The sequence below is a fragment of the Onychomys torridus genome, chromosome 13 (assembly GCF_903995425.1).
Source record: "Onychomys torridus chromosome 13, mOncTor1.1, whole genome shotgun sequence".
NCBI lineage: Eukaryota > Metazoa > Chordata > Mammalia > Rodentia > Cricetidae > Onychomys > Onychomys torridus.
The window spans coordinates 28,500,875-28,514,315 of record NC_050455.1 but is presented as its reverse complement, the minus strand read 5'-3'; the positions used below and the strand labels follow the sequence as shown (position 1 = coordinate 28,514,315).

Below are 13,441 nucleotides of genomic sequence, written 5' to 3'. Positions count from 1 at the left end.
AGAAGGCTTGCTGGAAGGAACAGCCAATGTTTCCAGCTTCCATGAGGTCATGACTTACCTATACACATCTCATCATCTGTTTCTGCATCTCCTATACACTGAAATTTAAATTCATTTAAGGAATCTGCAAACTTCCGCTTTGCTGAAGACAAATCTAACAAGAAAAAGAGAAAAACCGAAATTAATGAAATCAAATTGGCCTTCCTAGTTGTTTCCCTTTTTAAGTCCTCCTAGATATACTTAGCAAGGTTTGTTCCTGAGACCATTTCACAGAAGAAATGTTCATTCAAAGTAGTAAATACCTTTTTATATAATAACACTTCATATAAAGTATTGAGTTGCTCTAAACATTTTTATTGCAATTGCTTTAACAATTCAAATCCTATGGGATAAAGACACAATTCATTGGTAAAGTGCTAGCCTAGCACCCCAAGCCCTGGGTTTGATTCCCAGCACCACAATGGAGGTGCATGTATACATACATACATACATATAATTTTTAATCCTATGTCTGCTTCCTCCAAACACTGAGACCTATCATCTCCATGCAACACATGGGAATATCACCACTTCAGGAGAACAAGGAGGAAGCCTGGATCAGAAGCAACATGAGTCCCCATAGCCTACAGGTACATGCTACCAAACCTTCGATGTGCTCATTCAGCTGCCCATGTGTGACTCTGTAACACATTCTGTAGATCCAAAAGAGAAAGCAGGAAGAGCCTCTGTTGCCCTGTCTCAAGGCATGAGCACACCTAGCTTCCTCTTCCAGCTAAAGACAGACAAGGGCCAAGTTCTCAGACCCTCTCAGACCCATTCTCATTAGTCCATAGCTTGACCAATTTCCATCTGAGCCATTTTCCATAAGCACCAGAAGAATGAAGCCCTGGCAAGGTTTTGTATGGGGATTTTCTTAAGAAGCCAACCCCACACATGATATCTATAATGAAAACTCTCTGGGGCCCTTGTCAAATTGAAAAACTAAACTTTCCTTTAAGACAGTAATAAAAGCCAATGATCCTTCCTGAGCCTTCAGCTTCTGTTCAGGGCATAAAATCACCAAGGTACCTTTAAGTGGCCTGACAGACAAGGCTGCTCAGTACAGCGTGCTTAACTTAATTCCACACGCAGCCTTCCTGCAGATTAGGCTAATCATTCAAATTACCATCTATCCAGGCTCCCCTCATTGAAGGGGAAATGGCATTAAGTTCCAACTCCCAGCGGAGGGTAATAGGAGGCATAACTGGTAACAAGGCCTGGATTTAATAAGATGGGAGGTTCTGGCTTCCCGGATCAACGTGACTGGCTAAATAGAAGCCTCCCTTCCCTCAGTGGAAGGTCATTTAGGTTGTTTCCATTCCCTCGGTATTGTGAATAGAGCAGCAATGAACGTGGCCGAGATGTCGAGTCTTTCAGGCATATGCCCAAGGTCATATGATAGATTTATTTTTTAATTTTTGTGAGGGTGTATGTATCAATAACTAAAGAAAAAGAGGGCATAAATTTGAGAGAAAACAAGTGGGGCACATGGGAGGTGTTGAAGGGAGGGAGAGAAGGAAAAATGAGGTAATTATATTGCAATTTCAAAACAGTTGTTTTTTGAAAGGATCCTTGACCCTCGGCGCTTCCTTCTTTAGCTCCCATTTTCGCCCTTAAGGGTGAAGATTCTCATCACTAATTGTGTTTGGTTTGTCTCTTCGGGTATGTGCAGTGCGATCTGCTCAGAGTTTGCTGAACAAATGATGAGAAGGCATGATTTACAAACTTAGCCCCTAGTGGCCCTGCCAAGCCAGAGCTGTTAGTAGAGGGTCACCCGGCTCAGGAGAAGCTGCTGTTCGCAGTCTGGATCTCATGCTACTGACTAGCTCCTGATCCTCCTTCCCACAGCTCAGAGGGCATGGGTCCTAGGCCACGCAGTCTGCTCTACAACACAAATAGGAGGCTGGGCATGCGAGGTGGAAGAGAACACAGGATCCAATTTCAAACCCCTCCCTGGCATGGAAGAGTCCTTGGTAAATCGTCCAAGTATGACAGCAGGGAACTAGGCTTCTCTCAGAAGAAGAGGGTCTCCTTCACAACACAGTTCACTCCTGGCAAGCCTAAACGTCAGAACACTGTGGGGAGGAAGGAAACTCGAGATTCTGGACAGGCCAGGGAGGAAAAGGAAAGGATGTTATTTCAAAGTGGAAGTGTAGGACCCCAGGAGCCTCAAAGCACAGCACAACAAATGTGAGTGTGGCTGTATGCAGTCACATTTTAGTCCAAACGTGCCCTCACTCAGAGCTCACAAAATGAGGCCTGAGCAAACACTTGCGAGTAGGATCACTTCACCGTCTGCCTGACAGTCCTCTGCCTCCCCAGCAGGACAAGAAAGAGTTACACTAACAATCACCTCAACAAAGTAGAGAAAGGGAAACGCAAACTGAGTTTGGGAAGGTTTCCAGGGTGCACCTGAAAGGTGGTGCTGCCAGCGGCTGCCAACAAGGGTGGAGGACCAGCTCATAAGGACAACGGGGCTTCTGTGGGCCCTTCTCAAAGTGCTGCCTTGCCAGGTTATAGGCAGAAAGCACCCTGGTGTCACTGCCTGTTGGCCCACAGCAGATGGGGAGGCTAGATCTGGGCCTCGTGGAAGATGAGGTAGTGAGCAGTAACTGAGTCAATACAGGGCTCCGGGCCAGGGAGCAGAACTGAACGGACTGACAATTCCAGAGCCTGGAATCTGGGAAGGCGCTTACCTTGGACCTAGTAGAGAAGTCTTTCAGGGAAACTCAGTAGACACCTGTTGTTTTGCTTGCTCAGAATCTGCACCTGCCCTGAAGCACAGCAGCTCCAGCTTGCTTGGAACTACCTTTCTCCACATGCATCCTATAGAGACTCTGTTTATAGAACGATCAATCCCAAACTCTTGCTTCCACCGCAACCAGCTTTGGAAGCTGGGTTCAAGTTTCAACTTAACTATTTATTAGCTATGTTAACTGACCCCAGATGAGTTATGAAGTGTCAATTGTTGGATAGTGCCTGGGAGGTCACCCCACAAGTGAGGGAGACCTACTACACAAGCACTTTGCACACTTGTGACTCATCAGTTCTCTGGACTGAGGTCCCTGGAATATGTGGGGACTCGATATTGCTCACCCCCTTTAAGATAGTCCCCCTGTGGTATTTGGTACAATGGTAAGACATAAAGTAAGAATGCTCAAAAATTATTGCTTCTTGCCTATTTCAACACAAAAGTATTAGTTATATGTTGATGTAAATCATCACTCTGGGCATACAGCTCTCTAACAGAATATGGAGCTTTCACTACGACATAAACAAAACCCAACCATGCACATTCCAGTAAAGATTTAAGGGCTGGTGCTAGGGCTGGGTGTGTGCCATGCAACGTGGTCCCTGCTCATCTAACCTCGCTGGTTCATGTTCAGGCAGCACAAGACACAGCAAGGAGCCTAACAGAGTCAATAATGTTTACTTTGCATAACTGTTATGGCAGAAAAGCAGGATGCTGGCAGGGCAGAGCAAAGAGATCACTGCCTACATCCAAGAAATACAAGACCTGCTAGGAGACAAAGAACATATGGATATGAAAGAGCTACAAACCTGGACCTTGAGAGATTGCTCCCAAAACCTTCTACTCACCTAGGTCAGAGGAAGGTGCCCTTCCCTTCCTGGGGATGCCATGATCTGCCTCAGCAAATTCCCCTGTGTACAAGACTTGAGAGGCTTGAACCCAAGCATGATGCTTCTTTAAAGCAGAAGGCGTGTGATTATTTTTCAAACACTTTATAAAGCCACCTTAATTTCGCACAGCTTTATTAGTGATATCACAGTCAATTCATTCTCCCTCCTTGGATAAAACTTAACATAACTGTGCATACTTGTATACACCCATATAATAAAAAACTCAAGGTAACCTTATAATTATATTTCATTTTGGTATATGCTGCATTTCTGTGCCCTCCAAATTATTCTAATTGTGTATAACTACCCTTAGGAATTTCCATTAGTCACATCTTTCTCTCCAGATACAGAGTGACTGCAGCTCTTAAAAGCAACTCTTATGCTAAGAACTTGCTAGGATTTAGCCTCCCAGCTATATAAAGCACAAGAACACCAATGTCCCAGGCCTTGATTGCTAAGGTTTCCCTCCACTGCCCCATCATCCTGCATTTGGAATGCTGCTGAAGCTATTCCCTGAGTGGTTTCATCTCATAACATACAAAGGTGCCTCAGACCCCTGGACAGTCACCTCCAAAATCTGCTATGTTGCCTTGTTTGGACACAGCAACACAAGCCAACTTACAGGTACCTGAGAGTCACCAGAGAAGACCCAACATGAGAACTGAGAAAAAGATAAGGTTCCTGAAGGACTACCATTTACTCTTTACTCCACCCACAAAATAATTTCTAAACAGTCAAATCCAAACTCTCCACCCATACATCCTCTTCTAAGATCAGCCAAGGACAAAGAACGGCCCCCTGTCTTGCCACACAAGTTGACACCTGCTTGTCAACCTAATATACAGTATTTGTCTCCAAGCCTGTCTGTTCTGCCCCCAAGCAGCTGTTAATTTTGCCAGCTCCTCCCATACCCTTCAATTCCCTCTATCCCAAATGGGTATTACTATTTGCCTTGATGGGTATTACTAGTTGCCCCAGCCTTCTCTATCCCCATCCCTTTGGCAAGTTCTCTACCCAACTGCGTCATACCTACAACAGCCAGAGAGAAGACTAAAGGCCCTCTCAAGGCTTGAAAGACCCTAAGAATGTGATCTGCCACCTCCTGCTCTGGGTTCCAGCTACCCCAGCCTAGGTAGTTCCTGCCACTGTTCCCACGGATCATAAGTTCCTTTCTCCAAGAAGCCTTCATTGGCTTTTCTAACCAACCTAAACCTGACCCTATTTTTTCCTTCCTGAATGAACACTATGAAAATCCTCCTTCACAAAAATTTTGTGTTAGCTCATGTAACTCTGCAATATGCCTTAAAGTAGTGAGTTCTACCAAGCAGGATAGTGACCTAGCTCCAAAACTCAACTCAAGCCTGGCTGTGAAAACATGCATGCTACAGAAAGAACAATGGAAGAGAGAAGTGGGATACACCACAGATGCATTAGCCTTTGCTGAAAGTAAACTCCAAACTCCATGTTGGATGAATGTTGGGGAATATTATTCTAAGGTGTGTTACTTTTATGTTGCATTTGTTTAACTCTATGAAGTTGTGATATTTTGCCTGTTAAAACACCTGATGGTCTAATAAAGAGCTGAATGGCCAATACCAAGGCAAGAGAGATAAATAGGCAGGGCTGGCAGGCAGACAGAATATATAGAAGGAGAAATCTGCAAAGGAGAAAGTAGCCAGAGAAGGAGGAGGGCATCAGGGGGTAAGCAAGCCATGGGGTAAGAAAGAAAGGTAAACAGAAAAAGAGACAGGTAAAAGCCCAGAGACAAAAGACAGATGGGTTAAAGTTAAGAAAAGGTGGCAAGAAACAAGCCAAGCTAAGGCCAGGCATTCATAATTAAGAATAAGACTCCATGTGTGATTTATTTTGATGCTGGGTGGCAGGCCCCCAAAAGAGTAAAAACCAACAATTACAGCTGAAGAGGAAAAAAAAAAAGATTAAGTAAGTCAGTAAAAACTCTTTGACCAATGGGAATCTGAATGGAGCCAGATGTATGTGGAATGTGTGAATGTGCTTAGCACTAACATGGAACCACCTCCTCTAAGTCAAGGAGGACAGTTCTCACAAGGCCAGAGGGAGGGCCACCATCAGCAGGGGCATTAAACAAAACTTTCTCTCTACCAAGGACAGGGAGAGACACACTAGAGATGAACTAAGTGCCAGTCAGAGCCACATGCCAGCCCCAATATGTCCCTAAGGCTCCAGTCAGCAGTGGGCATAGGAATTCTTAGAAGCCAGAGTCCTCACAGAAACCACACTGAAGACAGGGTTTCCCAGGTTCAGGATGCAGTGTTTTACACCCAGTTCAGTGTGCTCAGCTGCAGAGAAAAAAAGCTGATAGAGTTTTAGCTAAATTTTACAGCCTGAATCCCTCCATTCCACCAGCAAGAGGACTATGTTGAATCTCAAAACCACTCAAGAAAGCATTTGTCTAGACTCTGTGACACGTGATGCTACCTATGTCCACTAGGTGGCAATCAACCACATCAGACAGAGTACCTAGGGAAGATCCTGTCCCTTTTGAAGACTTGCTAACTGGAAAGGAAATACCCTGAGGATGCTTGGTCCCCAATGATAGAAGGATCCTGGCCTCCAGTGGGAAAATTCTCTAATACTCAGAGGGTGGATGCTATCTGGAATATTCTGGAAGGGTTGTATGTATGAAGCACTGCCAAGCATGAATGGTGTATTCTTCCAGTTTTAGTTGGGATCGGCTTGGAACACTTCTCCTCTCACTGAAACAGATGACATACCCACAGGCACATCAGCCAACCACGTTAAATGATGTGTGCTCTGATTTTAGATCCGTGTGATTTTCCTAAAGCCATTCCTTAAATCTATATTTCCTAAATGAGGCCACAACCAGCACTAACCCACAAGAAATTGGTTTTGGACCAAGGTATTAAGGCTAATAAAATACTCAGAGTTGATTCTAAAAATGAAATCGGGTGGAACAAGGGAGAGCATGACTCTTCCCAATATGAGGGAACTGAATTAAATTCTACTTACATGGAAATACCCAACGAAAAGGAGGGAGCCTGAAGTCCACACCAATACACATCAAAACAGCTATGATTGTGCATTGCTTGACTCATTTCTAACTGTGGAGCATGAATCAAGTGGTTAAACTGTTCTACCTATAAATTAGGTATTTTGTTCTCCACTTTGCAGTTAGGTTTAACCTTTCTGAGGACCACAAAGTTGATCAATCTGTAGTATGAGCAATCCGGTCCTTCTTTGCTCTAAATGCCTAGTTTACTCAAATACTTGAGGCTCTAATGTCAGTGTACTTGAAGAAATAAAAGGATGGTTTTATATCCTAAAAGAGAATTCCAGGTAGAAGGCTCTAATCTGCACATGCAAAGCCATAAATTAAGTTAGCATGTGCTAAGGAAATCAGGGGGCGGGGCAACTACAGAAGTACAAGTTGGGTATTATTTCAGCTGGGCCACTAGAGACAGACAGACAACACAAAGGGGAAAGAGAAAAACAGGGAGTGGCATGTGAGCCAAGTCTTGTTTGGCTATGAGGTGTGGGGCAGGAGGCGGGGCTCAGGAAGGTGTTCAAAGTCACAGCGAGAAAAAAACATACAGAGGTGGGAGACCACCCAGAAACAAACTGACGGTCAGGTGAATAGATGGAAAGAGGCTGCAAAGGAAGATCAGAATTGACCACCAGAAGGACTTCCATGTTAACCAGAGGAATCCACGCTTTATTCCATGAAGAAACCAGAACCAAGTCTTGACAGAAGAGTGACAAGATCAGCTTCCACACTGATGAGGTCTTTTATTGAGGAGCTGCCAAGAACTGCTTTAGGACACACACTCCGACGTATCTTGCTTTGCTGTGAGATCATGAAACCAAGGAAAGAGAAACCACTGACAGAGGACACCTCACCATCTGGACCTCTGTGCACAGACCACCTGAGAGCCAATGAGGAGCATGTGTACCATCAGAGAAGTTCTGCTGCCTCCTGAAAACCCCAAGTCCTCTTAGGAGTGATCAGTAGTGTAGTCATTACATTCACTGAATTATGTACATAGATGATGTATATCAATGCACCCATAATTTCCAATTCTTCCTATGCTTTAATATGTTGAACTGTTGGGGCTGGAGAGATGGCTCAGAGGTTAAGAGCACTGACTGCTCTTCCAGAGGTCCTGAGTTCAATTCCCAGCAACCACATGGTGGCTCACAACCATCTGTAATAAGAGTACACATAATGAATAAATAAATCTTTAGAAAAAAAATATGTTGAACTGTTACATTTATACAAATATGCCTATATTTGAATATTATTTATGTGCTCTATATATTTTAATAGAAGTACTAGTGTATCCCCATAACAATCCTTGTATTGACTAGTCTTTTAATTTTCTAATATATTTTTTGTTTATGTATTTCATGTTTATTTATGAGTGTTTTGTCTACATGTATGCCTGCATACTAGAAGAGGGTATCATATCCCATTTTAGATGGTTGCAAGCCACCATGTGGTTGCTGGGAATTGAACCCAGGATCTCTGGAAGAGCAAAGGTCTGTCTCTCTCTGTCTCTGTCTCTCTGTCTCTCTCTGTCTGTCTCTCTCTGTCTCTCTGTCTTTCTCTGTCTCTCTCTGTCTTTCTCTCTCTCTCTCTCTCTCTCTCTCTCTCTCTCTCTCTCTCTCTCACACACACACACACACACACACACACACACACACACACACACTTCAAGGGTTTGACTTGCTTGGGTCCCACAAATGCAGATGCAAACCCCAGGTCTCCCATTTCCTAGCTCTGTGCCTTCAGCCAAATTACTCAAGCTTTCCAAGAGTCTATGAAAGTATAAGGACAGCATGCACTTCCCAGAGGTACCCTTCGAATTAAAAGTGGCAGAACTTCACTGGCAGGTTAGAGAGAAGAGGATAACAAAAAGGAACCTTGAGTGGCATGATAACTAAACATTTTTGCCTCAATAGATCACCAGAATCATCAAATAACCCTATAACAGTGAACTACTAAAAAGTCATTTGAGAGTTAAAGGTTTTGTTCAGATGCTTATAAAACTCTTAAAGCATTTACAAATTTATAATTTCACCCCAGATGAAAAGCAAGGCAAAACTCATTTGAGGACTGGCAGTTAAGCGCAGTTGTAAACCACTTGCCTAGCATGTCATCTCATAAAGAAAAAAAAAAAATGCAATTCTTAACTCATTGTTTTAAAAAACCAAACAAAACTAACTCAGAACAGTTTGGAGGTCTCTTCTTAAAACACTGATCTAGTACCAGTGAACCTTTAAAATGCAGGAAAGGTGAGGTGGTGATGTCATCAAATCCATTTTGTCTATTAATAGGACGGAGGGGGAGGGGGAACGATAGCCCCAACCCCAGATGAGACAGATAAAGGACCAGGCCAACATACAAGGCTGGGGTGCTAGGCTTCCTGAGAAGGCCAGACTTCTCTGTGAATTGTCCTGAGATATGCACATTTTAGAAAGAAGATAAATTAAGAGGAGAACTCATAGGACCAAGACAGGGAGATCACAAGTTCTAGGACAGCCTGGACTACTTAGGGAAAAAATGTCTCAAAGATGAAAAACTGAGAGCATACAGGTTAGGCCAAGGGTCTTCTGCAGGGAAACAAACCAGACTAGGGCTGAGAAGACCAGGGAGAGTAAAAGAGTTCCTCTCTCACGGCCATGAAGTACTGTAAGACGCCTGTCAAGAGCAGGAGGCTGCAGGAGGGGAGCCATGAGTGGCTTGAGTCTCCAGTCTCAGATTTGACTGTGGAAAGCCCTTCCCTCCAGGGCAGGGCTTCTCAAGATTTACCTTGCTGTAATCACCATGGCATCTTGTCAATGCATATTCTGAAGTCCTGCAAGCCAGAATACAAATGTCGGCATGAGGTCCCAGATGATGCCAGTGGTGCTGCCCCAGGCACCATACTCTCCAGAACTAGGGTTTGGATTCCCACCTAAGACCTGAGAGCACAGACCAAAGCTGTCCATCCTTGTAGCACAATAATGACATACAAGATCTCAAGAGATTCTGGAAGGATGGATACAGGAGAAAATGTAAACTTTTGCAAATCTAATGGAGCTTGTTTCAGAAGCAGAAATAGCAGGCATCTTGCATAGTTACTATACACACTGAACCCAGAGCAAGTTGCTGCTTGACACACATAGCTGGGAAAAAAAACCTGAAAACCAAGGGCTAAATTGGAGCTCAATGACTCTACTAAAGAATCTTTTCTTGATGTTGAGGGTATATTTTATATTTTGCATACTTCTACAGCAAGGCACACCTCTTTGTTGTTCTGAGAGAGCAGTTTTCAAAAAGCTGATTGAGGGAACACAGGCTCTGTTAGTCTCAGCAAATAACCATAGCAACTAATACCACCCAAATAAAATGAAATCTTCTCAATGATGTGCTGGCTCAATCAGATTAAGAGGGTGAAGTGTACCATCTAAAAATTTACGGTGATAAAATTCCAGCAAAAGCCAGAGCTTCTTGGAAAGGTTTGTAAGTAAAAGAAAAGCCTTGCCAATAAATTGGAGATCGGACATGGAGCCAGAAAAATCCAGGATCTGAAGAACTGGAGCAACCTACTGCTCTGGTTGTCCCTGGCTTTTAGACACAGAACCATGTACAAACTCAACCAAACAGCTTCACAACTGAAAGCCACCTCCTCTAAGCAGGGATCTAGCAAGGAAGTAACATCTTGTCTCTTTCTGTGCCTTCCTTCATGAATAGTGTAAAGGGAAAACAAACACTGCTACCTTAGGAAAGTCTTCAGAGAGGTTTACCAAAATAACTGTAAAGCTTTTAGATGCCACAGAGGCAGAATGCAGGACAGCGGGTTCGGGTTGATGATGGGTGTGCAGTGCTTAGGAAGGTCCTCACAGGATGCAGACCCTTCTGTACCAAGGTCTTCATACTGGAGCTATACTTGTGAATGAATACCTCAGCATCTCCAAGTCCAATAGCCATCTGTCTTTCCACGCCCCTGGACCAGACCCACCTCTTCCAGGTCTCTGCAATCACACCTGCACCAAACATATCCAGACAAGCCAGAACCTCACCTGGGAAACCAATCACCTTCCTGTCACCTCTGAAGTTTTTCTAGAAAAGGACAAATAAGGGGGTGGGGGCATAACCCTGCCCAGAGACTCAGTCTGACTGGCACTCAGTCAGTGGTCACTCGGGAACAGTAAATGCCAGCAACCTTCATGTGTCAGACAGCCTTCCTGCAGCTCACATCAACAGCTGAGACTACCCTGTAGGTAAGAGGGAAATACAGCACAGGGAGGAAGTGAAGGTCTCCAACTACTCGTGCCTGTGCCGGGGCTTCGGAACAGGCTCCCAGGAGGCAAAGGCCCGTCTCCTCCTTTTTCCACATGTGTGAGAAGGAGCTTAAAGGAACCTGAAGGTTCCTCTGAGAAGAGAAATGGCACATGGAAGTGCTTAGCACAGGGCCTGGCCTGCAGTAAGCACTCAATAAACCAGAGGTATCAGTATTAGACAGCTTTGTCTAATGATGTCATAAATAAAGCATCAGGCAGATTTATGTCCGTAAAGAGGTCCAGCCAGCCACCCAGCTGCCTCCTCGCCATTTGAAGGGTCCCACCACACTGACTTCTGGCCCTCCTTCACTCAGGTTCCTGGCAGCAGGATTAGGATCCGGGCTGCATCAACCTAATCCCAGGCATGGCTCATGTGTTTCTCAACACCTAACACGGGAGACTGGGCCGACAACTCCACAGAACCAGAATAAGTTCAGTTAAAAAGAGAAATCCATTGTCTCCCCCTGGACTCAATAAACATTTCCTTAAGGAAAAAGAAAGCACTCAGATTCTGAACAGAGCCACACCTAATAACATTCTCAGAAATCAGTTTCACTTCCTTCTATCCCGTCTAATGCTGACATTTAGCCCACGTCCCTGCCGCCGCCGCTGCTGCACCTCAAGGGAAACTTGTGCTCCAGTGACAGAACAGGGAGGTCCTGGTGGACAAACATCCACTTTCCTCAGAGACTCCCTTGGGAACCTCTCTCTCCTGATACCCAGGACATGCCCATGTCTCAGCACTTCTCAGAGCATCCCTTGTTCCAGCCCGCCACACAATGGGAGGGGCCAAAGATTAGTGATTCACAAACTATAGTACCACCACTAAGAGGCTTTCCTGGGGAGCCCACTTAGCTACCTCCATCACAAGGCCTAGGGCCTGTGATCCAGACATCTGGGCGTCCCAGGCAAGGATTTATTTAATTATTTCTTATTATAATATAATTACATCATTTACCCCTTCCCTTTCTTCCCTCCAAACCCCACCAGGCACCCCCATTCACCTTGCTCTATTTAAAATTCATAGCCTCTTTTTCTTTAACTGTTGTTGCATGTGTGTGTGTGTGTGTGTGTGTGTGTGTGTGCGCGCGCGCTTCTTTCTGTCTTGTTGAACAGGTCTCAAGTCCAATTAGAAAGCTGTTGGTTACTGTCAATATATGTGTACCACTACTGTAACCCTGGAGTTATTATGCCATAATAGTGCCAAGCAGTTTTATGCCTGCTGAAGCTCAAACACTGCCATGAACTAAAACTTCAGGACATCTCGGACCAAGCACCAACAATGGAATGGGTGCTGATTACAAAGGTGAAGATCCTGAGGCCAAGCTCATCTTTGAACATCTCACAGAAGGCCTGCAAGCATTCCAAGAGTAGTCAACTCACACTCAAGAAAAAATAAACCATGGTAACATCAGGGGTGGTAGGAGGGAATGTAATTCACGTGAAAACTCACTAATTCCAAAGCTAGAATTAAAAAACAGCTCCCCAAGAGCTGGCTAGATAACTCAGCAAGTAAAGGCTCTTGCTGCCAAGCTTGACTACTTGAGCATCATCACAGGAACACATGGGAAGAGAGAACTGACTACCACTTTGTCCTCTGACCTCCATATATGTACAATGACACATGCATACAAGCCAAACAAACATAATCAGTCAATCAATAAACAATGCTCTTCATTGTCTCCTTCAGAAGACCATGGCCCTGTTTGGTGCCTGGTTTCTAAAGCTCAGTACATGGGACCTGGAGCTGGAAAATGGCTCAGTGCTGGCTGCACAGAAATCCACTGCAGCCTTCGCACAGAGGAACAGTTGCCTTCCGCATCCGGAGGGCTAAGCAGGCCTGGCTGGGGCTGTCGGAACAGGCTCTGCCCCACTCACTTTCTCTGACATACAGACCCCAGGGAATCTGAGAAATAGGCTCACAGGGAAGCTGAAAGTGGAAGGAGAGCCTGAGGCATAGGCAGGTAGTGTTCACAGTTGTGCAAGACCCTATGCACAGAAGTGGCTGCTTAATCCACTGCTCTGTCATAGCTGTCTTACAACTTGAAATGTTTTTAGTTCTGAACTTGTATTTAGTAAGTGAAGTCCAGTAGGATATGGAGCATATGTGTAAACACAGGTGTGTACAACTAAAATGTTACAGTACTCCTAGATACATAGTGCTCTGATGCCCACAATTCTGGGGAACCCGTGGTGTGTGGGAACTTAGAATCAAAATGAGTACTAAAGAAGCTTGTTATGTCTATAGCTGTAGAGATGGGACACTGATGGTCAGGAAACAGCACACCTGCCCCAAGAAGGCAACAGCATTTGAAGGGCCTCAGGCAATCAAGGAACTAACAGAGTCTTGTTTTACACCTGGTTTTCCCCCCAGATAAGCTTGTTACTGATGCAGACCATGACAGCAGGGGTCTGGAAAGACCAGGCAACCCACAGT

The 13,441-nt window shown here is 44.6% G+C and overlaps 1 protein-coding gene across 1 annotated transcript in view; it reads right to left on the bottom strand.

The window, feature by feature from the left end:
• The window catches only part of Arhgap26 (Rho GTPase activating protein 26), a 384,395-nt gene that overhangs the window by 280,006 nt on the left and 90,948 nt on the right, over nt 1–13,441 (bottom strand). Inside the window, exon 2 of the mRNA XM_036205214.1 lies at nt 59–154. Within this exon, the coding sequence (XP_036061107.1) occupies nt 59–154 (96 nt within the window). The remainder of the gene's footprint in view (nt 1–58; nt 155–13,441) is intronic.